The sequence below is a fragment of the Indicator indicator genome, unplaced genomic scaffold, assembly GCF_027791375.1.
Source record: "Indicator indicator isolate 239-I01 unplaced genomic scaffold, UM_Iind_1.1 iindUn_scaffold_121, whole genome shotgun sequence".
Classification (NCBI taxonomy): domain Eukaryota; kingdom Metazoa; phylum Chordata; class Aves; order Piciformes; family Indicatoridae; genus Indicator; species Indicator indicator.
The window spans coordinates 42,137-64,610 of record NW_026539228.1 but is presented as its reverse complement, the minus strand read 5'-3'; the positions used below and the strand labels follow the sequence as shown (position 1 = coordinate 64,610).

Below are 22,474 nucleotides of genomic sequence, written 5' to 3'. Positions count from 1 at the left end.
GGTGGGCAGAGCTACTCCAAGGTGGGCAGTGATACCCCAGAGTGGGCTGCATCACCCTGGGGTGGGAAGTGGTACCCCAAGATGGGCAGAAGTACCCTGGAGTGGGCAGAGGTACCCCAAGGGGGGAACTGTGGTACACTGGGGTGAACTGCAGCACCCTGGGGTGGGTGGAGGCACCCCAAGATGGGCAGAGGTGCCTGCTTAAGCCACGGAAAAGCACAGCGAGAGCTCTTTCCTGCTCCAAAGCTCCCAAGTTGTTTTTAATTAGGAGGACGTGAGCCTGGCCACGAAAGGGCTGGATGCCCGTGGGCTTCCACCAGCAGCTGTGGAATTTTACTGGGAGCTGTGGGGCTCCACTGGGTTTTTACCAGGAGCCCAGCAACACCCAGGCTTGACCTTGATGCTGTGGTTCAAGAATGGGGAGGAGGAGGAGGAGGAGGAAGAAGAGAAGGAGGACAGAGGCTGTTAGCTCAGGGCGGGGAGAAAAGCAACCCCACGGAGCTGTCTGGACAGGTAGAGCCAACCTGGAGGAGATGCTACCTTCTCCCTGCTCCACACCTGCAAGCTGGTGGATTTTTTTGGTTGGTTGGTTGGTTTTGGGTGCACAATTCCCAGTTTTAAGCCAATTTCATGATTTTTAATGCCGGAGGTTGGTGCCAGAGCTACGCCCCAAGCTGTGTGGGCAGCGCTGCCTTATCAGGGTCTGGGGAGCACAGGAGTGACCAAAGCCACGGAGAAAGGGACCTGTGTCCTGCAGATACAAAGGGCACGGTGCTGAGCTGGGGCTCAGAGGGTTGGATAGGGTGAGGAATGAGCCAGGATGGCCTCAGACCACCACGGAGGGCACAGCAGAAAGGACCCTGCCAGCTGCTTGGTGCTGGGGATAAGTCATTGGTAGCAAAATACTGGATGGAGGAGAAGGATCAGGACACAACACGCTGGGAGATCTTCAGTCGTTCCCAGGGGCCAGGACCGGTTTGGATCTGGGATGCTGCGGCTGCTTGGGCACTGCCAGCCTGGAGCTTGGAGATGCCACCAGTGCAAAGACACCAAGCACCCGCAGCAAGGGTCACGGGGAGGTCAGCTCCGTGCTGGGGCAAGATTGGGCAGGATGAGGCCCCGAGCCCTGGTCGCACCCATGGGTGCCACCAGCAGACTGGGCTCAGCTGCCACACCATGCCCTTGGCCCCACAGCCCTGCCAGACCCAAGCTCGGGCGTCTGGGATGGAGCCTCCACACCAAGCACGCCCGGTCCACACGAGGAGCCCCCGGACGTCTTAACCCCTCTGAGGGACTGCACCGTGCCAGCCCACCCCGCCCGGGTGCACTAGAAGTCCCCGTTAATGGCGTAAAACGAGCAAGCCCCTCCAGACTGAGTGCACCGGGAGCTCCCGTTAAATGGGCTGTGCTGTACCAGAACCTCCTGGAACCGGCAGCCCCGTTAACGGAGTAGACCGGCCCCGGTACCGGCACTACCGTTAATGGGGTTCACCGTGATAGATCCTATCGGCAACGGGAGCCCCATTAACGGGATACACTGTCCCAGACCCTCCAGAGACCGGGAGCCCCATTAACGGGATACACCGTGCCAGTTACCTCCAGGACTAGGAGCCCGGTTAAGGGGCTGCAGCGTGCCATATCGTCCCGAGACCGGGAGCTCCGCTAACGGGGTGGACCGTCCCAGACCCTCCTGGGGCCTGGAGTCTCGTTCCCGGGTTGCACCGACCCCTACCCCTCCCCAGGACCAGGATCCCCTTAACGGGCCGCAGGCTTTCCCCGGTGGCCCCGCTGCCGCCGCACATCCCCGCTGCCAGCGCCAGCCCCACCGGCGGCGGCGGCAGCGGCGCCGTGCGGCACGAGGGGCGGAGCGTGACGCACGCGCACTGCCCCGCGCCGCTTACGCAACGCCCTCCCGCTCCGGCTACGGCCGTGCGCGGCCGCGTGGCGCCGCGCGCACGCGCTCTCCCTTCACTCCCCCCTCCCCTCCCCTTCTCTCCCCTCCCGCGTCCACCGGCAGCCTCCTGCCGGGAGCGCGCCCGCGCGCGCCCGCCCGCGCTCCCGCCCCTCCCTCCTCCTCCTCCTCCTCCTCCTCCTCCTCCCTCCTCTCCCTCCTCCGCCACCGCTGCCGCTCTCCCGCCCGCTCCTCTCGGTGTGTCGGTGCGGGGCCGCCACCACCGCTGCCGCCGCGTCGCCGGCAGGAAGCCGCCGCCGCCACCCGCTGCTACTCCTCCACCGTTCCGCTACCGTTCCCTCCGTCCCCCCCCCTCCCCCTGCCCTCCCTCCCTCCCTCCCTCCCGCCTGGTTCCGCCGTTTCCCCCCCCCCCCTTTCCCCTTCCCCTCCCCTTTCCCCCGCCGCGGGGGGGCGCAGCCCCGCACCCCCTGCCCGCCGCCCCCGCCATGCCGGAGAAGCGGCCCTTCGAGCGGCTGCCCGCCGACGTGTCCCCCCTCAACTATGGACTCTGCCTCAAGCCCGACCTCATCGACTTCACCTTCGAGGGCAAGCTGGAGGCCGCCGTGCAGGTAGGGCCCCGGCTCGGCCACTCCTCCCGCCACCGGGCCCCGAGGGGAGCCTTCCTTCAGCCCGTTCCCCTCCGCTACCGAGCCCCGAGGGGACCCTCACCTGCGCCTGTCCCCTCCGCTGCCGCGGCCCGAAGGAACCCTTCCCTGAGCCCCTTCAGCCGCCGCTGCTGGGCGCTGAAGGGACCCTTCCCGGAGCCTATTCCCCCCCGCTACCGGGCCCCGTGGGAGCCCCGTCAGCCCGCCGGGCCCGTCCCCGTCCTTCTCTTCCTTCCCTCAGCTGGGCCGTGCTAGCTCTTTCTCCTCTTCCCCTCTCTTTCCCCTTCCCCTCTTTCACCCCTGGGGGCTTTCCCCCCCCCGGCATCCCCTCCAGCCCTGCGGGGCCCGGCCGTCGGCGCGGTGGAGCCGGCCGGGCAGGTGCAGGGAGGCCGCTCGGAGCTGTCGCCCCCCCGCGCCCGCTCCCCGCCGTGTCCTCCCTTCCCTCCCTTCCCATTCAGCCTATGGATAGCGATGTATGGATACAGCACCGTCGCCGCCACCACACACCGCCCCCGGGGCCGGGCGGCGGGGAAGGGGAGCGGGCAGCCCGCGGGCCCCACCCTGCCCTGCTCCGTAGCCCTTGGGGAAGGGGAGAGCTCACCCTGCAGCACCCCCCAGGCCCTGCTTCCCCCTATGGGGAGGGGGATGTGCTCGGTCCTAGCCTTCTTTCCACCTGCCTGCTGCCAACAAAAGTCTGCGGGTTAGGCGTGGAGCTGGGGGGAAGCTATGGCTGGCTGCTGCGATCCCCCTGTTCCTGTTTCCAGCCTCCCACTTTGCTGCTTTTATCTCTCTCCAGCCATTCAGAGACGGATTTTGCTGGAAAGGCAAACTGCAGTTAAAGGAGAAATTATCCTCTTCTCTTTCCTCCCCCCCACCCCCCTGCTCCCTCTCCCTGGTGTAGCATGGAAAGCTGCTAGGCCTCAGTGTGCTGAAAAGCTGGAAGGCAGTCAAGCGAGAGGCTGGGTGAGGAGTGGGGAAAGGGGGTCTTGCAAGGCTCCCAAGTGCTGGGTTTGTCTGAAAGGCAAAAGGAGAAAAAAAGAAAAAAAAAAAAGGGCAAAAAAATTAAAAAAAAAAAAAGAAAAGAAAAAAGCTTCTCCCCGTGTTCGTGCTTCAAAGGCAGAATGTTTGATGAAAGCCCTGAAGTCTCAGAGTCATTCTCAGGCTGCTGTGCCAAGATTTCCTCAATCTGCTTTCATGTCTTGCCTTGTGTGCAACGATTGGAAGTAGATAGGGAATTGTAGGAGGCTTCCAGGACTTTTTCCTCTTCCCCGGGGGATGACTCTTTAAGGGAGAGCTCAGAACTATCTGGGAGAGAGGTTTGTTGTTGTTGGGTTTTTTTTTGTGTTTTTTTTTTCTTTTTAAATCCTCAAATTGGGTACAGGAGTTCAAGCAAGGTTGGGGAGGGGTTTAAAAGAGGTGATTGAAGCCTTGTTTTTTAAAGGTAGCAACACCAAAGGGGAATAAAACTGCCCTGGGTTCAGAGGAGAGCCAGCACCTCCTTGGGCAAGTGCCTGGTGGCTGTGGAAGTTGGGGAGGGCAGAAAGGCTGTGGATGGATGATGGTGAATCTTGTGACTTTTGGGACCTGGAGGAAGGCCACCAGAGATGAGTAAGTTGGTGTCATGTGGAAGAAACTGAAAAACCTAAACCAAAGGGAAAAAAAAAAAAAAAAGATCACCTCGTGGGGTCGTGTTGTAGCTCAAGTTCTCAGGCTGCTGCTTGGCTTGTGGTGGTGGTGGGAATGTCTCTGATCCTGCATTTTTGGGGGGAAAGGAAGAGATTGGGGAATTTCTCAAGCCAGATTTTTTATTTAAAATTTTTTCCCCTCCCTCCCCTGGGTGAAAGGAAATCAAGATTGGGAATTTTGGGGATGAAAATGCTGGCTTGAGACCTTCCCAACCTCTTCCCAATCTTAATCCAAGCTGCCTATTCCTGTCTTCACACCCAAGTTGCTGCTCCTCAGGCCCTGTTACAGCTGTGGGGCTGTGCTGCAAATGGGATCACTGAAATCACCCAGGTTAAAAATAACCCTCGGGGGGGAGAGGGAGTGAGGAGTGTCTGTGTGTGGGGGGGGGGGAGGGGAGCAGTGGCTTTTTAAGCCATCCTTGCTGCTGAGGAGAGAGTGGTGTTGAACAGCAGCCTGGGAGAAACTTTGTGTAAATCCAGGATTTGGAGGCTTTTTGGTGGTGGGGAGGGGAGGTGGTTTGGTTTTTTTTGTCTTTGCAGGTTTTAGGCCTGTTGAGATGGTTTGAATGTTGTTTGCTGTTCAGAGGGATTGCTCAATGAATTCCTAGAGCAGTGGATAAGCACCTGACAATGCAAAATCCTGGACTTTCCTACCAGCCAGGGGCATGAGTTAAGGAGGAGCAGTGAGCCAGCAGGTTCAGGGCTGTATAAAACCTTTGTTCCCACCCTGCTGAGCTGTTCCCACGGTAGGGAGAGTGGAAAAAAAAAAAAAAACCTATAGGGTGAGGCTTTTAGAACATATCTGAAGGACCTATCTGTACTTTAAATACCTTCTGCCAGCCCTAGGCTGAAGACTCAGGAGGCCACATCCCAGCTGTGTGCCAGGAGGGATGCATGAAGGTGTGTGGGGGGTGAGTGCTCACATGCTGGGCTCCAGTTTGCTGTGGCTACTGGTGGCCCAAGGCTCCTTCCAGTGAAGCAGAGGGTAACTATTCTGCACCTTAACTGGGAAGGAGGACAACCAGCTTGGATTAGGTGGAGAGGATACTTCTTGTACAAGGGAATGGCTTCCTTAAGGCTGTGGTGACATTTGCTGGTGGTTTGTTACTGAGCTGGGGCTGAATCCATTGGTTTGGATCCAGTTGGTTCAGTTAAGGACCTGTTGGCCATTTCTGCCTCCCAGCACACTGGAGTGGAGCTCCTGGTGGAGAGGAGCTCGCCAGGGCTGTTCTGTTTGCAGCCTTGGAGAGCTTTGCCATCTGCTCTGAAGTCCTTGAGGGAAAAGTGATTTTGATGTTAAGACACAAACTGGGAGTTATCCAGCTACACAAGGGATAAATTCTTCACCACAAGGGTGCTGAGGTACTGGAACAGGTTGCTTAGAGAAGCTGTGGAGGCTCCAAGTGTTGAAAGCCAGGTTGGATGGAGTCTTGAGCAACCTGGGCTGGTAGGAGGTGTCCCTGGCCATGGCAGAGGGTTGGAACTAGATGAGCTTTAAAGTCCCTTCCAACCCAAAGCAGTCTGTGGTTCTGTGATAAGCTCTTGAAGATCCAGCTGCCAAGGATTGTTGGTTCCTCTGTTCCACTCCAGCATGATCACAGCTGGACAAAGAGTAACCCACATCAAACCAGTGATGATGGCAGAGGGGTTGGTCTAGATGACCTTTGGAGATCCCTTGCAATCCAAACCATTCTCTGCTTGTCTGCTTTGTGAGCTGAAACTCTGACCCCAGAGTGAATCATGATTCATCACAGAACTGCCCAAACTCATCCCCTACACCCAAAGTGTTACTTTGTACTTTGAAGAGCAAACTGAAATTAAGTGAATCTTGATGAGGCAGTTTCTGTTTCTTGCTCACAGCCATGAGAGGTCTTTCCCAACCTTCATAATTTCTGTGAAAAAAGAATCTGGCAGACCTATTGTGCAGGGTTGAGGTCTTTCAACTTGAGCACCAAGCCCTCTGAAGAAACATTCAACAAGTCTCAAGCTTTGGTGCAGAGCACTGGAGGTGGATTTTGCACATGAAAGTAACTTCACAAAACGTTTTGTCTTTATCATAGAATCCTAGAATGGCTCAGGTTGGAAGGCTCCTCAGAGATCATCTACTCCAAACTCCTTTCCATGGGCAAGGACACCTCTCAGCTGCTCAAGGCTTCATCCAACCTGGCCTTAAACACCTCCAGGGAGGAGGCAGCCACAACCTCCCTGGGCAGCCTGCTCCAGAGTCTCATCACTCTCCTACTGAAGAACTTCTTCCTCAGCTCCACTCCAACCCTGCCCTCCCTCAGCTCCAAACCATTCCCCCTTGGCCTGTCTCTAGACACCCTCAGGAAAAGTCCCTCTGCAGCCTTCCTGCAGGATCCTTTCAGGCACTGGCAGGCAGCTCTAAGGTCCCCCTGGAGTCTTCTCCTCTCCAGGCTGAACACCCCAAGCTCCCCTGGCCTATCCTTATGCCAGAGGTGCACCAGCCCTTGGGTCATCTTTGTGGCCTCCTCTGGACTCTCTCATCACAGCTAAAACCTTTCCCAATCCTAAGAACCATTTCCTAGGGAACCCTTAACACAGCCAGGACACAGTCTGGGTGTGGAGAATCAGATGCTGCTTGTTGATGGCAGATTTGGAGCTGAGTTAGAGCTGCCTGCCTGCAGCCCTGTGGTCACTCTGTCACTTGGGTCACCTCAGCATTTTCAGCTGTTGGGTTGTTTGCTGTTTGGGCTCTGCACCTGCAGCCAACCCTGGACTGGGCTGCATCAAGAGATGAGTGGGCAGCAGCTCAAGGGAGGGAATTCTGTGCCTCTGCTGTGCCCTGCTGGGGCAGCTCTGGAGCCCTCAGCACAGACAAGGACCTGTTGGAGCAGGGCCAGAGGAGGGCACAGCAGTGCTGGCAGGGCTGGAAGCCCTCTGCTGTGAGGCCAGGCTGAGAGAGTTGGGGTTGTTCAGCCTGGAGAGGAGAAGGCTCCAGGGAGACTTTCTGGTGGCCTTGCAGTGCTTCAAGGAGAGGTCAGGAAGCTGGGGACAGAGTTTTGAGCAGGGCCTATTGCAGGGATGGTTTGGAACTCAAAGAGGGAGATTGAGAGTGGAGAGAAGGGAGAAATGTTTGACCCTGAGGGTGGGGAGAGCCTGGGCCTGGTTGTCCAGAGAGGTGAGAGCTGCCCCATCCCTGGCACCACCCCAGGGCAGGTTTGGGACTCTGAGCAACCTGCTCTGGTTGGGGCTGTCCCTGCTGACTGCAGGGGGTTTGGACTTGGATGACCTTTAGAGGTTCCTTCAACCCACCCCAGCCTGTGGTTGTGTCTCTGAGTGAGCCCAACGCAGACATTTCTCTGTGTGTAAATCCTTCATCTCCTTTTGTCATCTCTTAACTGCAGATGTTATCATCCTAACCCTGCCTCTCCAGCTCTGCTTATCAGCTCTCTGCATTTGCATTACTCAGTGTCTGGGTCAACTTTTTTTTTTTTTCTTTTCATTTTTTTTTTCCCTTTTCCATTCTGCTTTCTGACTCTTGGGAGGGCTTAGAGCGAGGGTTGGAACAAAGAGGGGATGTGCAACCCTTCTGGTCCTCAGCATCGTGCTGAAAAGGCAAAGATGACTAAGTAGCAACAGCAACAAACATCTGGCTCCTCTCCTTCAAGCCTTGCTTTAAGCTGCTGAACGTTGCCCTGGCTCCAAACCATCAGCTGGCCTCTGCAGGGTGCTTCAGGAGGGCACGTGGTGACTTCTCTGACTTCCTGGTGTTTGTAGGAACCACCTCCTCTGGGGAGTGGTGGGTGGTGATGCATTGCTTGCCCTGGAAATGGCAAGGAGGTGGTTGATGGCTGCAAAGCACTTGGTCTGGAGGGGATCTTCAGCCCCCACCTGGAGCATTGCAGCCAGTTCTGGTGCCACCCCCAGCAGAAGGACATGGAGCTGCTGGAGCAGGTCCAGAGGAGGTGATGAAGATGATCAGAGGGAAGCAGAACCTCCCCTATGGGGACAGGCTGAGAGAGTTAGTGTTGTTCAGCCTGGAGAAGAGAAGGCTTCTAGGGAGACCTCAGAGCAGCTTTCCAGTACCTGAAGGGGCTCCAGGAGAGCTGGGGAGGGACTTTGGACAAGGGCTGGGAGTGACAGGGTGAGGGACAATGGCTTGGAGCTGGTAGAGGGGAGACTGAGACTGGAGATTAGGAGGAAGTTCTGTACTCTGAGGGTGGGGAGAGCCTGGCACAGGTTGCCCGGGGAGGTTGTGGCTGCCCCCTCCCTGGAGGTGTTCAAGGCCAGGCTGGATGAGGCTCTGAGCAGCCTGGGCTGGTGGGAGGTGTCCCTGCCCATGGCAGGGGGTTGGGACTGGCTGATCCTGAAGCTCCCTTCCAACCCAACCCATTCTCTGATTCTCTGAATTTCCAGCCTCTTTCAAATAGAATCTTAGAATGGGTTGGGTTGGAAGTGACCTTCAAGATCAGCCAGTTCCAAGCCCCCTGCTATGGGCAGGGACACCTCCTGCTACCCCAGGGTTACTCAAGGCCTCATCCAAATACCTTCTGCAGTCTCTTGACTCTCTCTTAAGGATTCTCTGTTCTATTTAGCAATGTTTAACCTGTATCTCTTGCTTTTTATAGGTTAATTATGCAGGATCTTCTAGACAAAAGGCTGTGTAGTCTCAGATCTTGCTGCACACCAGTTAAAAGATTAATTGTGACACTCCTGAGATGTAAACCTTGGGAAAAAAAGAAGCTTAATGGCTGTAGTATTTGTGCTGAGTGTCTTGTTCTGGGTGACAAGTTGTCTGGTATAAACACACAGTGGTGTTACCCAGTGCCACAGAGTCACAGCCTGGTAGGGGTTGGAAAGGACCTCTGGAGATAATCATTGAGTCCAACCCCTCTGCCAAGGCAGCTTTATCTAGAGAAGGTCACTCAGGAACACATCCAGGTGGGGTTGGAAGCTCTCCATGGATGGAGACTCCACCACCACTTCCCAGGGCAGCCTGCTCCAGGGCTCCAGCAGCCTTCAGTTCAAGAAGTTCCTCCTCATGTTCAGGTGGAACTTCTCCTGTGCCACTTTGTGCCCATTGCCTCTTGGCCTGGCACTGGGCACCACTGACAACAGCCTGACCCCATCCTCCTGCCCCCCACCCTTGAGGTATTGATCAGCATTGATCAGATCCCCCTCAGGCTGCTCTTCTCCACACTCAACAGCCCCAACTCTCTCAACCTTTCCTCATCTCAGAGCTGCTGCAGTGCCCTCAGCATCTCTGTAGCCCTTTGCTGTCCCCTCTCCAGCAGTTCCCTGTCCTTCCCAAGTGTTGCCACTTGCATTTCCAGCGTTAGAATTCCTCCTCTGTTCATGGAGTTGGATGTGAGTTTGGGTATTAAAGGTGCTGTGCAGAGCTTTCAAGTCTGGTGCTTCAAAATCAGGACCTCAGGGCTCTGTGCCACCAGCTTCAGCCACAGAAGGTCCTCCCTCAGCTCTCTAATTCATGCAATGGTTGCACTGATCTCAGTTTTGAAGTGATTCACAGGGCTGGAGACAGGCTGGGAGAGTTGGGGCTGTTCAGGCTGGAGAAGAGAAGGCTCCAGGGAGACCTCAGAGCAGCCTTCCAGGACCTGAAGGGGCTCCAGGAGAGCTGGGGAGGGACTTGAACAAGGGCTGGGAGTGCCAGGACAAGGGAGAATGGCTTTGAGCTGGGAGAGGGGAGGCTGAGACTGGAGATGAGGAGGAAACTCTTGGCAGTGAGGGTGGGGAGAGCCTGGCACAGGTTGCCCAGGGAGGCTGTGGCTGCCTCCTCCCTGGAGGTGTTCAAGGCCAGGCTGGATGAAGCCTTGAGCAACCTGTGCTGGTGGGAGGTGTCCCTGCCCATGGCAAGGAGCTTGGAACTGGCTGATCTTGAAGCTCCCTTCTGACCTGAGGCATTCCATGAATCTGTTTGACACTTCTGCAGTGTGTGGCTGCTGCTGGAGTGGATTTCTCCAGGAGTGAGCCAATTAGTGGTGGCAGTGATCATTTTACTACTTGGCTGCCATCACTTGCTCGAGATGCAGATTAATAAATCTCCTTTTTTTTTTTTTAAATTTTTTTTTTTTTTTGGTTTCCTTTTCTCATTGAACTTTTGAATTCTTAAAAAGACCCCTCCTGGAACAGAGCTGAGGTAATTTTGCTTGTCTATTTTTAGAAGGCAAAATGCTAAACCCATCCATTCTTGTTCTGCCACTACCTTTAGAGAAGGGCTCTGAAGCAGAGTGACAAGGATTTAATTATTTACTCCTGTGAATGGCTCCAGAGAATTCCTTCTGACTACAGAAGATGTCTTGGTGCTCCTCATCCTTTATGTCAGGTATAGGCTTGGAGAGTTGAGCACAGGCTGAAGGGGCTGGGAGTGTTCATCCTGGAGAAGAGAAGACTCCAGGGAGACCTTAGACAATATCTGAAGGGATCCTGCAGGAAGGCTGCAGAGAGACTTTTCCCTGAGGGTGCCTGGAGACAGGCCAAGGGGGAATGGTTTGAAGCTGAGGGAGAGCAGGGTTGGACTGGAGCTGAGGAAGAAGCTCTTCAGTGTAAGGATGGTGAGGCTGGCACAGGCTGCCCAGGGAGGCTGTGGAGGTGTTCAGGGCCAGGTGGGATGAGGCCTTGAGCAACTTGGTCTAGCAGGAGGTGTCCCAGCCCATGGCAGTGGGGTTGGAACGGGATGATCTCTGAGGTCCCTTCCAACCCAACCCATTCTGTGGATCTCTGTTTGCTTCAGAAGCAAAGTTGGGGGCTGAGGTTTGAAGGAAACTTCAGAGTCTGGTTTGCCTTTGTGTGAGCTGTCCTCTGGGGGGGGAGGTTTGGCTTTCCTTGGATTATCCTGTCTTAGCCCTTTGGTTGCCAGCTGCTTAGCCTGGCTGGGCTGTTCTGCTGATGTGGCTATGCCTCTGCAGTCACACAGTGAATTTCTTAAGCCTCTCTTATCACTGGCTAGACCTGAACCTGGTTTTTATGTACACAGTGACTAAGGAACCCTTCCTGCAGTCAGCCTGGCTTGAGTGTCTGCTTCTCATGTAGATCCCAGCTCCCTGCTGGCAGGGTGGGAAGAGTCTGCTTTAGCTGTGACACTTCAGCTTTTTACTTCAGCTTTACCTCTAATAAAGGTGTTGGATCTCAGGCTCTTGACTGCTGAGTGTCACAGAATGGGTTGGGTGGGAAGGGACCTTCAAGATGAGTCAGTTCCAACCCCCCTGCCATGGGCAGGGACACCTCCCACCAGCCCAGGCTGCTCAAGGCCTCATCCAGCCTGGTCCTGAACACCTCCAGGGCGAGGGCAGCCACAACCTTCCTGGGCAACCTGTTCCAGGCTCTCCCCACCCTGAGAGTAAAGAACTTCCTCCTAATCTCCAGTCTCAATCTCCCTTCTTCCCAGCTCCAAGCCATTGTCCCTCATCCTGTCCCTCCCAGCCCTTGTCCAAAGTCCCTCCCCAGCTCTCCTGGAGCTCCTTCAGGTACTGGAAGGCTGCTCTGAGGTCTCCCTGGAGCCTTCTCCAGGCTGAACAGCTCCAACTTTCCCAGCCTGTGCCCATAGGGGAGGTTCTCCAGCCCTCTGATCATCTCTGTGGCCTCCTCTGGACCCTCTCCAACAGCTCCATGTCCTCCCAAGTGCTGGGGGCTCTGGAGCTTGGACACAAGACTCTTCAGGTGCTGGCTGTGCAGATGCAGAGAGCTTTGCTGCAGGGCTGAAGGAGCTCTTGGTTCCCAGGACCCAGTTTCCATCCTGCAGAAGTTCAGTTGGGTTTGGCTGTGTTCAGACATGGAGAGCTGGAGGGTTGGGTGCAGCAGGTCCCAGGGCATGGCAGGGAGGTTGGAGTGGATGATCTCTCAGGTCCCTTCCACCCTAAGCCATCTGAGTATGACTTGGAGGTTGAAATGGTGAAAGAGCAAGGAAGGGATTGAAGTCTTTATGCTTGAAGAAGTTTTCCAGGAGCAGGGAGCAGCTCCTCTGTGCTCACTTGAGCCTCTGGTTGCTTGGGAGAGGAATTCTTGCTGCTTTATTTCCTTCCACTGGTGTTGTCTTGCTGCTAGAAAGTGTATCCTGGCCTAGCAGGACAACCACTGCCTCCAGCCAGATGATTTTTTTTTTTTTCTGAGTGGTTTCAACCCTAAGTTTCTAAATAATTCCTAGTTGAATTCCCAAATATTTTAGCCCTTTGGTAATTAATTGATATTTCATTTGAATTCCTCTCTATTCAAGCTCTTGCATCCCCAAACAGAAAGCTGGCACAGGCAAGAGTTTATTGCTAAGGCTGGGAGCTGGCCACTTGTGAAATAAAGCAAAGTGCTGTGGAGCCAAGAACTGGCAGGGGAGGGGGGGGGGGGGGGAGAAAGGCTCTCAGGAAAAAGAAAATGGGAAAGGCAAATCCTTGCAGATGTTTGGAACCTTTTGGAAGGCAGGACTGCAGGTTGTGCAATCCTGATCAAGGCCTCAGAGATGGAAGTTTGGCTTCAAAGGTTTTTTGTTTTTTTTTTTTTTTTTCTTCCCTACAAGCCTCCTGGAGGTCATCTCTAGAAGGGAGCTTCCAGGCTTTATCTGGTTTTATTGGTCTTGGCTTCCCAGGCACGTACAAGGGCCCTATTGTCAGCTTGCAGAGCAATTTTTAACAGGCAGTTCATTGCCTTTAAATAATTTAGGGTGTTAAGTAGGCCTGGCTGGCTTGAACAGGATTCAAATCCTCATGTTCTGGAACAAATGAGAGCAGACAGTGGAGTATCTTTGGCTTTCTTTACCTCTTGAAACACTAAATTGTATTTCAAACGCTTGCTGGTGGAGGGAGAGGGGGGTTGGGGTTAAAGAGAGGTGGGAATGCATCCCCAGGGGAGCTTGGGGGAGTAGGGAACATCATTTTCAGAACCCAGAGGAGGCCACAAAGATGGTCCAAGGGCTGGAGCAGCTCTGCTGTGAGCACAGCCTGAGGGAGCTGGGGGTGTGCAGCCTGGAGAGGAGAAGGCTCCAGGGGGGACCTCAGAGCTGCCTGGAGGGATCCTGCAGGAAGGCTGCAGAGAGACTTTTGCTGAGGGGGTCTGGAGCCAGGCCCAGGGGGAATGGTTTGGAGCTGAGGCAGAGCAGAGTCAGAGTGGAGCTGAGGAAGAAGTTGTTGAGTGTGAGGGTGGTGAGAGCCTGGCACAGGCTGCCCAGGGAGGCTGTGGATGCCTCCTCCCTGGGGGTGTTCCAGGCCAGGCTGGATGAAGCCTTGAGCAGCTGAGCCCAGTTGAGAGCTGTCCCTGCCCATGGTGGGGAGTTGGAGTAGATGATCTCTGAGGTCCCCTCCCACCTGAGCCATTCTAGGATTCTGTGATTCCCTCCTGCTGATGATGGAATTTCTCTTTCAGGTGAAACAGGCAACCAACCAGATTGTGATGAACTGTGCTGACATCGACATCATCACAGCTTCCTACGCCCCGGAAGGAGACGAAGGTAGGAGCTCAGCTCCTCAGTCCTGCTGGAGCTGTGCTGTCTTAGGCCATTGGATCCCTCAGGGGAGCTGCTGCTGCCTACAGATAACCATTTGGACTGCAGAGTTACATCAGGCTGTGATAAGCTAACTTCACAGAATCACAGGAGGGTAGGGTGGGAAGGGACCCTGAAAGGTTGTTGAGTTCAGACCCCCTGCCAGGGCAGGGTCACCCAAGGCAGGTCACACAGGAGCTCATCCAGGTGGTTTCTGAATGTCTCCAGAGAAGGAGGCTCCACGACCTCTCTGGGCAGCTTGTTCCAGGGCTCTGTCACCCTCACAGTGACAAAGTTTTCCCTTCTGTTCCCCTGGAACCTCCTCTGCTCCAGCTTGCTCCCAGTGCCCCTTGTGCTGTCCTTGGCCATCCCTGAGCAGAGCCTGGCTCCAGCCCTGCACATCTTCATCACCATCAGGCTCCTCTGCTCCAAGCCTCAGCTCCCTCAGCCTGGCCTCACAGGGAGATGCTCCACTGCCTGCAGCAGCTTTGTGGCTCTGGGATGGACACTGTCAAGCAGCTCCCTGAGGTCCTTCTTGAGCTGAGGGGCCCAGAACTGGACACAATATTCCAGCTGTGGCCTCAGCAGGGCAGAGCGGAGTCCTCAGAAGCAAAGAATTATCTAACCATTCACAGATTGGGTTGGAAGGGACCCTCAAAGGTCATCTTGTTCAACCCCCTCTGCAGTCAGCAGGGACATCTCCACCTACATCAGGCTGCCCAGGGCCACATCAAGTCAGACCTTGAATGTCTGCAGGGCTGGAGCCTCAACTACATCCCTGGGCACCTGTTCTGGTGTCTCACCACTCTCATTGTGCCAGAACTTCCTCCTAATGTCCAACCTAAACCTCCCCTGCCCCGATTTCAGACCCTTGTCCCTCATCCTCTCTCTACAAGCCCTTCTCAACGCTCCCTCCCCAGCCTTCCTGTGGAGATGCTGTGGAAGAGCAGAATCCTTGCAGGAAGCAGAAGCACAGCAGCAGGAAACAGAACCCCAGCAGGAGAGGGCAGCAGAGAAGAGGATTCCCCAGAGCTTGGAGCCAGGCCGCTGTGATAGTGACAGAACAAAGCCCTGTTCCCTAGGTGCTGTCCCTTGGTGCTCCAGCCCTGGGTGCCTGTTGCTAAGTGCTCCTGGAGCTGTTTCTTGTGTGAGTAATGAGCTGATAAGCAGAGTGGTAGTAACAGCAGAGCATGTTTGGAGTCTGCTCCACCTACCACTGTGCCAAGGGCCCACACCACCCATTAATTCTTCTTTTTGTCATTGAGAAAATGAAAGTGAATGGGAAAAGGGACCGAGGAGGAAAGTCTCTTTCCAGTCAAAGTAGAGGAAAATAGAGAACCTGCACTTCAAACCTCTTCACTTGGAGGCTTTCTGTTTTACTGGGTTAGCTTTGCTGTGTTCAGAGCTGGTTTCCTCTTCTCTTTTTTTCCACTCTCTAGCAGATACACATCTGGAAAAAAGAGAGAGGGAGATTAGGTCTTTGGAACTTTGAGGTATTAATAGTAGAGCTTAATCAGAGAGAGTGGAAAAGACCTTTAAGAGCATCAGGTCCAACCATTAACCCAGCACTACCAAGTCCACCACCAAACCATGGCCCTCAGCACCTCATCTACACAACTTCTAAAGCCCTTCAGGCTTTGGGACTCCACCACTGCCCTGAGCAGCCTCTTCCAGGCCTTGACAACATCTTCAGGGATAAAGTCATTCCTCATGTCCAACCTAAACCTTCCCTGCTGCAACTTGAGGCCATTTCCTCTTCCATCATTGGATGCTAGGGAGCAGAGTCTGACCTCCACCTCACTCCAGCCTCCTCTCAGGGAGCTGTGGAAAGCAATGAGGTCTCCCCTCAGCCTCCTTTTCTCCATGCTGAACACCTCCAGCTCCCTCAGCTGCTCCTTAGAGGACCCTGTGCTTGGTTTTGGTGGATCTAGAGCACACTGGAAATGAGTTTCTGTGGCTTCAGGTGGATTCTGGTTTTTCAGAGAGCCTTGAACCTGGAGCTCTGCACACAGCCCTGAGCTGGGTATGGGCACTCAGCTCTCAACCTGTTGTATCACAAGCAACTTGTTGGATGTTGACACTGATTCTCCTCAGGCTTTGAGGGGTTAAAGGCCTCCCTTTCAGCTTGGTGAGCTGCCAACTAGTGTAATGGCTTTGGAAGGAAAGCTGCATGAAAGTTTGGCAGAGGATTTGCTGGCACCTGTTGATACAGATCAAGTCAGTCTTCCTAATGCTCCTATTGTGCCCAGCTTTGGGCTGGTAATTGTATAACTGCTCTCAAAAAGCAGAGCATGAAACACAGCCCAGCCAACCACCCCAAATTGTCAACCAGAGCAGCTGGATTTAGTTACTCAGGTGAGCTTCAGCCCAGCTCCCTCTGTAGTCTGGTGGAGGATGAGTGGGGCCTTGGTGATCTCCTTTAAAGGCTCCAGTGCTGAGTTGTTACCTCTTTGAGCTCTGCACCTCAGAGGGGAGAAGGATTTAGCTCAGCTTTGTTCTGTGAGTGTGAGACAGGAGGAGAATGGGGTTGGAAGGGACCTCAAAAGATGGGAATCCAACCCCCCTGCCAGAGCAGGGTCACCTAGGGCAGGTCACACAGGAACATGATCCAGGTGAGGAGGACTTGGTTGGGTTGGAGGAGGGTTGGGTTGGAAGGGAGCTGCAAGATCATTCAGCTCCAGTCCCCCCACCATGGGCAGGGACACCTCCCACCAGCACAGGTTGCTCAAGGCCTCATCCAGCCTGGTTTTGAGCACCTCCAGGGAAGGGCCATCCACAACCTCCCTGAGCAACCTGTTCCAGTGTCTCCCCAGCCTCACTGTAAAGAATTTCTTCCTAATCTCCACTCTAAATCTCCCCTTGATCTTTGGAATTTTAATGCAGATTTGCAGGGAAATCAGATTATTGCCTAATGTTTGACAGGAGGCTGAGGGAGGATCTCCTGAAGTTTTAAAGTCAAAGTGAAGAGAGAAAACAAACAAACAAACAAAAAAAACCCAACCCTGTGGAAGCCAGAGTGGAAGGACAGTGAAGAACCAACCAGGAGAGATTGATTCCATGGTGCTGCAGAGCAGCAAACTCCTCTGCTCCATCCCCAAAGCAGTGCAGGGACTGTAAGTGGTGGATTTGCTCTTTGTGCCAGGTATGCTGTAATGGAACAAAGCTGCTCAAAAGCCTCCAGTTTCTGTTGTTGAAGTCCTGGCAGGCTCCTCCTCCTCTTAAGCATGATGAGAAATCACTTTTGGTGTTTCCAGAAGCAGCTTTTTAGCATTTGGAGGCAAAGCTTTGGTCTGCTGCCTGTGTCCTGCTGGGTGGCTTTGCTCAGCTGGATGACAGAATGGGTTGGGTTGGAAGGGACCTTCAAGATCATCCAATTCCAACCCTCTGCCATGGGCAGGGGCACCTCCCACCAGCCCAGGCTGCTCAAGGCCTCATCCAACCTGGCTTTCAACACTTGGAGCCTTCACAACTTCTCTGGTCAGCCTGTTCCAGTGCCTCACCACCCTCATGGGCAGGGATACCTCTCAGCTGCTCAGGGCCTCATCTAGCCTGCCCTTGAACACCCTCAGGGAGGAGGCAGCCACAAACTCCCTGGACAACCTCCTACTGAAGAACTTCTTCCTAAGATCCAGCCTAACCCTGCTCTCCCTCAGCTTCAAACCATTCTCACTTCACACCTTTGCCTCCTCCAAAAGCCAAAGCTGAGCACCTTTGCCTCCTCAACTCCACCTCTTGATTTCTGACTCTCAAAGCTGCCTCTTCCAGATCCATTTCTGCAAGAGAAGAATAAAAAATCAATAGATCCAAAGCTACATTTATTGGGTGGCTTTGGAATGCTCTTCAGTACCAAATAATTTAATCCAGAGCAAAAGAAGCAGGGGAAAGCCATCAACAATACTTTTTGTTTTGGAGTGGCAGAGAACTGCTTCTAACAAAGATCTTCAACTGCAGTTAAAAACAAACAACTGCCTGGAATTCTTGACAGCATGGAACACGACAGAAAAATAGCTCCTGAAGAGAACAAGGCAAATTTTGGCAGCTTGCTAAAGTTTGGAGAGTTTTGGCACTGCAAGGTTGCAAGTTAATCACTTGCACATTAGGGGAAGAGTCTGGAGCAAGTTGCAGGAGGAGAGAAAAAGCTGTGAGTGCTGCATGGCTTGGGAGGGGGAGAAAGGAAATGAAGTGCTGATGGAGCTGCTCTGCAAACTCTGAGCTCCACATGTGGTGTGGCCAAGAAGGTCAATGGGATCTTGGGGTGCATCAAGGAGAGTGTGGCCAACAGGCTGAGGGAGGTTCTCCTGCCCTTCTAACTCAGCCCTGGGGAGGCCACATCTGGAGTACAGGGACCAGTTCTGGGCTCCCCAGTTCAAGGAGGACCTCAGGGACTTGCTGGAGAGGGGACAGCAAAGGGCTGCAGAGATGCTGAGGGCACTGCAACAGCTCTGAGATGAGGAAAGGCTGAGAGAGTTTGGGGCTGGAGTGTGGAGAAGAGCAGCCTGAGGGGGATCTGATCAATACCTCATGGGTGGGTGGCAGATGGGGACAGCCCATGGCTGCCTTCTGAGCTGCAGGAGGTCCCCACCCTTTACCTCTGCCTGTCCCAGGGCAGGTTAAAAAAAGTTTTGTGAAGTAGAGGAGCTCCAAACTGAGACAGACTGAGGAGAGCTTCCCAGTTGGGAGAGGAGAAGGAGGAGGTGGAAACTTGATAGTGATTGTAAAGCCTTGGCAGGAGCTCTGCGTGCCGCCCGTCCCTCTCCCTGTCTCACTTTCAGGAGGTCTGGAACCCTGCTCCTGGAGTCATCCTTTTGTTTGGCTTTGCTCTCGGATTGTTTCCATTAGAAGCTGCAAGAAGATTAAAAAAAAAAATTGGATTGGGTTTGCTGTGGTCATTTTACAACCCCCCCCTGGTTGGTTGGTTGGTTGGTTGGTTGGTTGGTTGGTTGAGGGGGGGGTGGTGGTGGAAGTGTTTCTGCATTCTTCTGCTGATCTTTATCAGCCCTTTCTCAGGTTTTCAGTTCCCCTCTGACCACAGGCTGACAGCTCAGCAGCTGCAGGTTGTCCAGCAGCAGGGGTTCCTCCCAGGCAGGCTGACAGCAGTTTCCACAGCTATTCAGATCCTCCCTCTGACCCAGGCCAGTTCCATCACACCACAACAGCTTCCTTGTCTCTTGGACTCTTTGACTTGGGGTCAAAATTCAGTGGAGCTCTGGGGAAGCAGAGCTGGAGGAGGAGGAGGAGGAGGGGGCTGGAGCCTTTCCTTTCCCTCAGTCTTTAGCTGTAGGAGCAGTTGCTCACTTGGCTACCCAGCCCCCTGAGTTGGAAGCTAAGGATGGGGAGCAGCATGAAGCCCCCCTCATAATCCTACAGGAGGTGGTAGAGAATGGTTGGGCTCAATGTGCTTAAAGGTCTTCTCCAACCAAGATTCTGTGGTCCTCAGCCATGCAGGCAACACTCAGCTCCACTCTGCCTTGCTGGGAAGGCCATGTTCAGACTGGGCTGTGCTACATCAGTGCTGTGCTCCTGAAAATCTTCTCCCCGACTCTTCCAGTGTCTCATTTTCTGCCTCAGAGTCCAGAGGAGGCCACAAAGATGGTCCAAGGGCTGGAGCACCTCTGCTGTGAGGATGGGCTGAGGGAGCTGGGGGTGTGCAGCCTGGAGAGGAGAAGATTCATTGAGTATCAATGAAAGTGGGACAAGGGGCAATGAGTGCAAGCTGGAGCAGAGGAGCTTCTGTGTGAGCATAAGGAAAAACTTCCTCACTGTGAGGGTGGCAGAGCCCTGGAGCAGGCTGCCCAGAGAGGTTGTGGAGTCTTCTTCTCTGGAGAGCTTCCACACCCACCTGGATGAGCTCCTGGGTGACCTGCCCTGGGTGATCTCCAGAGGTCCCTTCCAACCCCTACCATCTTGGGTCATCTCCAGCCAGTCCTTGAACCAGTCCTGGCTGCTTGAAGCCACGAGGGCCAAACTCTGCCACTTGAATGGTGGAACTGGGATGAGCTCAGAGCTCCATTTCATCTCCTTCACTGTCTGCTTGGGGAGGAGAGCAGCATGGACCTCCCCAGGACACTGTTCACCTGCTGGGGTTGTCCCCAGGCTGTCTCCTGGACTGTTCAGAGTCAGAGAATCACAGACTGTTAGGGGCTGGAAGGGACCTCTGGAGGTCATCCAGTCCAACCCCTCTGCTAGAGCAGGATCACCAAGGGAAGGTCACACAGGACCCCATCCAGGTGGATCTTGAAAGCCTCCAGAGAAGGAGACTCCACAACTTCTCTTCACTGATAGGTTCAGCAGCTCCACTTTGGTGGGTTCAGCTGATTCAGATAATTTTCAATGTTCCTGAGTTACAAAATCATCTCTGGGCCTCATTTTAACCAAAATCATCTGGTTTTCTCTTTCCAGAGGTACATGCCACAGGCTTCAACTATCAAAATGAGGATGAAAAGGTCACCCTGTCCTTCCCCAGTACTCTTCAGAAAGGTGAGGAGCTATTTCCCTGCTTCCTCCTTGCTTCAACCCCTGTGTTTAAGACACCTACAGCTGCCAAAGCTGGAGCAGGACACCTCTGTCTCCCTTGAGGTTTTGTGCAGTGCTCCCTGCACTGGGGAGTCACTTTGGGAGCCTCTGGAATTGCAGTTTGGGTTCCTCTGATGATGTTTGCTTGAGCTGGCTCCAGTTGGCAGCCAGGCTCAGAAGCTCTTGGTGTGAACTCAAGAGAAGTGGGTTAGGTGATTGGACCAGGAGGTGGGTTGGAAACTGAGGTCAACAAGAGAGTTCAGAGCTGTGACCAGTGGTGCAGAGTCCACTTGGAGGCCTGTGGCCAGTGGTGTTCACCAGGGGTCAAGACTGGGTCCAGATTTGGTCAATATCTTCATCAATGACCTGGATGAGAGGGGATTGAGGATGATATGAAGCTGGGGAGGTTCTGGGCAACCCCATCAGGCTGTGCTGCCACCCAGTGAGATCTGGACAGGCTGGGAGCTGGGCAGAGGAGAACCTCCTGAACTTCAACCAGGGCAAGAGCAGAGTCCTGCATCTGGGGAGAAACTACACCAGGCACCAGTGCAGCCTTGGGGTCTTCATGGAGAAGGAGTCCTGGGGAACAGCAGGGGACATCCAAGGGACAGCAAAGTGCCCTTGTGGCCAAGAGGGCCAGGGGTGTCCTGGGGTGCACCAAGAAAAGTGTGGCCAGCAGGGCTGGGGAGGTTCTCCTCCCCCTCTGCTCTGCACTGAGGAGACCACACCAGGGATACTGTGTCCAGGTTGGGGCTCCCCAGTTCAGGAGAGACAGAGACCTGCTGGAGAGAGGCCAAGAGAGGCTACAAGGACAATGAGTGAAGGGTTTGAGAGAGGCCAAGAGAGGCTCTGAGGATGAGGAGTGAAGGTTTGAGAGAGGCCAAGAGAGGCTGTGAGGATGAGGAGTGAAGGTTTGAGAGAGGCCAAGAGAAGCTGTGAGGATGAGGAGTGAAGGTTTGAGAGAGGCCATGAGAGGCTCTGAGGATGAGGAGTGAAGGTTTGAGAGAGGCCATGAGAGGCTGTGAGGATGAGGAGTGAAGGTTTGAGAGAGGCCAAGAGAGGCTGTGAGGATGAGGAGTGAAGGTTTGAGAGAGGCCATGAGAGGCTGTGAGGATGAGGAGTGAAGGTTTGAGAGAGGCCAAGAGAAGCTGTGAGGATGAGGAGTGAAGGTTTGAGAGAGGCCATGAGAGGCTGTGAGGATGAGGAGTGAAGGTTTGAGAGAGGCCATGAGAGGCTGTGAGGATGAGGAGTGAAGGTTTGAGAGAGGCCATGAGAGGCTGTGAGGATGAGGAGTGAAGGTTTGAGAGAGGCCAAGAGAAGCTGTGAGGATGAGGAGTGAAGGTTTGAGAGAGGCCAACAGAAGCTGTGAGGATGAGGAGTGAAGGTTTGAGAGAGGCCATGAGAGGCTGTGAGGATGAGGAGTGAAGGTTTGAGAGAGGCCATGAGAGGCTGTGAGGATGAGGAGTGAAGGTTTGAGAGAGGCTATGAGAGGCTGTGAGGATGAGGAGTGAAGGTTTGAGAGAGGCCATGAGAGGCTGTGAGGATGAGGAGTGAAGGTTTGAGAGATGCCAAGAGAAGCTGTGAGGATGAGGAGTGAAGGTTTGAGAGAGGCCAAGAGAAGCTGTGAGGATGAGGAGTGAAGGTTTGAGAGAGGCCATGAGAGGCTGTGAGGATGAGGAGTGAAGGTTTGAGAGAGGCCAAGAGAGGCTCTGAGGATGAGGAGTGAAGGTTTGAGAGAGGCCATGAGAGGCTGTGAGGATGAGGAGTGAAGGTTTGAGAGAGGCCATGAGAGGCTGTGAGGATGAGGAGTGAAGGTTTGAGAGAGGCTATGAGAGGCTGTGAGGATGAGGAGTGAAGGTTTGAGAGAGGCCATGAGAGGCTGTGAGGATGAGGAGTGAAGGTTTGAGAGAGGCCATGAGAGGCTGTGAGGATGAGGAGTGAAGGTTTGAGAGAGGCCATGAGAGGCTGTGAGGACGACAAGCGAAGGGTTTGGAGCGAAGCTGGCCGAAGCCAACCCCTGGGCTGCAGTTGTGAGCTGCAGGCCAGCTTGGACCTCGTGTTTGGGCAGAAGGCAAGGTGCCAGTGAGCCTCCTGTTGGTCTTGCAGGGACAGGGATGCTGAAGATTGACTTTGTGGGGGAGCTGAACGACAAGATGAAAGGCTTCTACCGCAGCAAGTACACCACCCCCAGCGGGGACACGCGCTACGCCGCCGTCACGCAGTTCGAGGTGAGGCACCCAGCTCTGGCACCCAGCTCTGGCACCCAGCTCCA

The 22,474-nt window shown here is 54.4% G+C and overlaps 1 protein-coding gene across 1 annotated transcript in view; it reads left to right on the top strand.

Moving 5' to 3' along the window:
* Nucleotides 1–2,397: 2,397 nt before the first annotated feature.
* The window catches only part of NPEPPS (aminopeptidase puromycin sensitive), a 42,421-nt gene continuing 22,344 nt past the window's right edge, over nucleotides 2,398–22,474 (top strand). Inside the window, exons 1-4 of the mRNA XM_054398809.1 lie at nucleotides 2,398–2,520; nucleotides 13,572–13,656; nucleotides 20,089–20,166; nucleotides 22,309–22,430. Of these exons, the coding sequence (XP_054254784.1) occupies nucleotides 2,398–2,520; nucleotides 13,572–13,656; nucleotides 20,089–20,166; nucleotides 22,309–22,430 (408 nt within the window). The remainder of the gene's footprint in view (nucleotides 2,521–13,571; nucleotides 13,657–20,088; nucleotides 20,167–22,308; nucleotides 22,431–22,474) is intronic.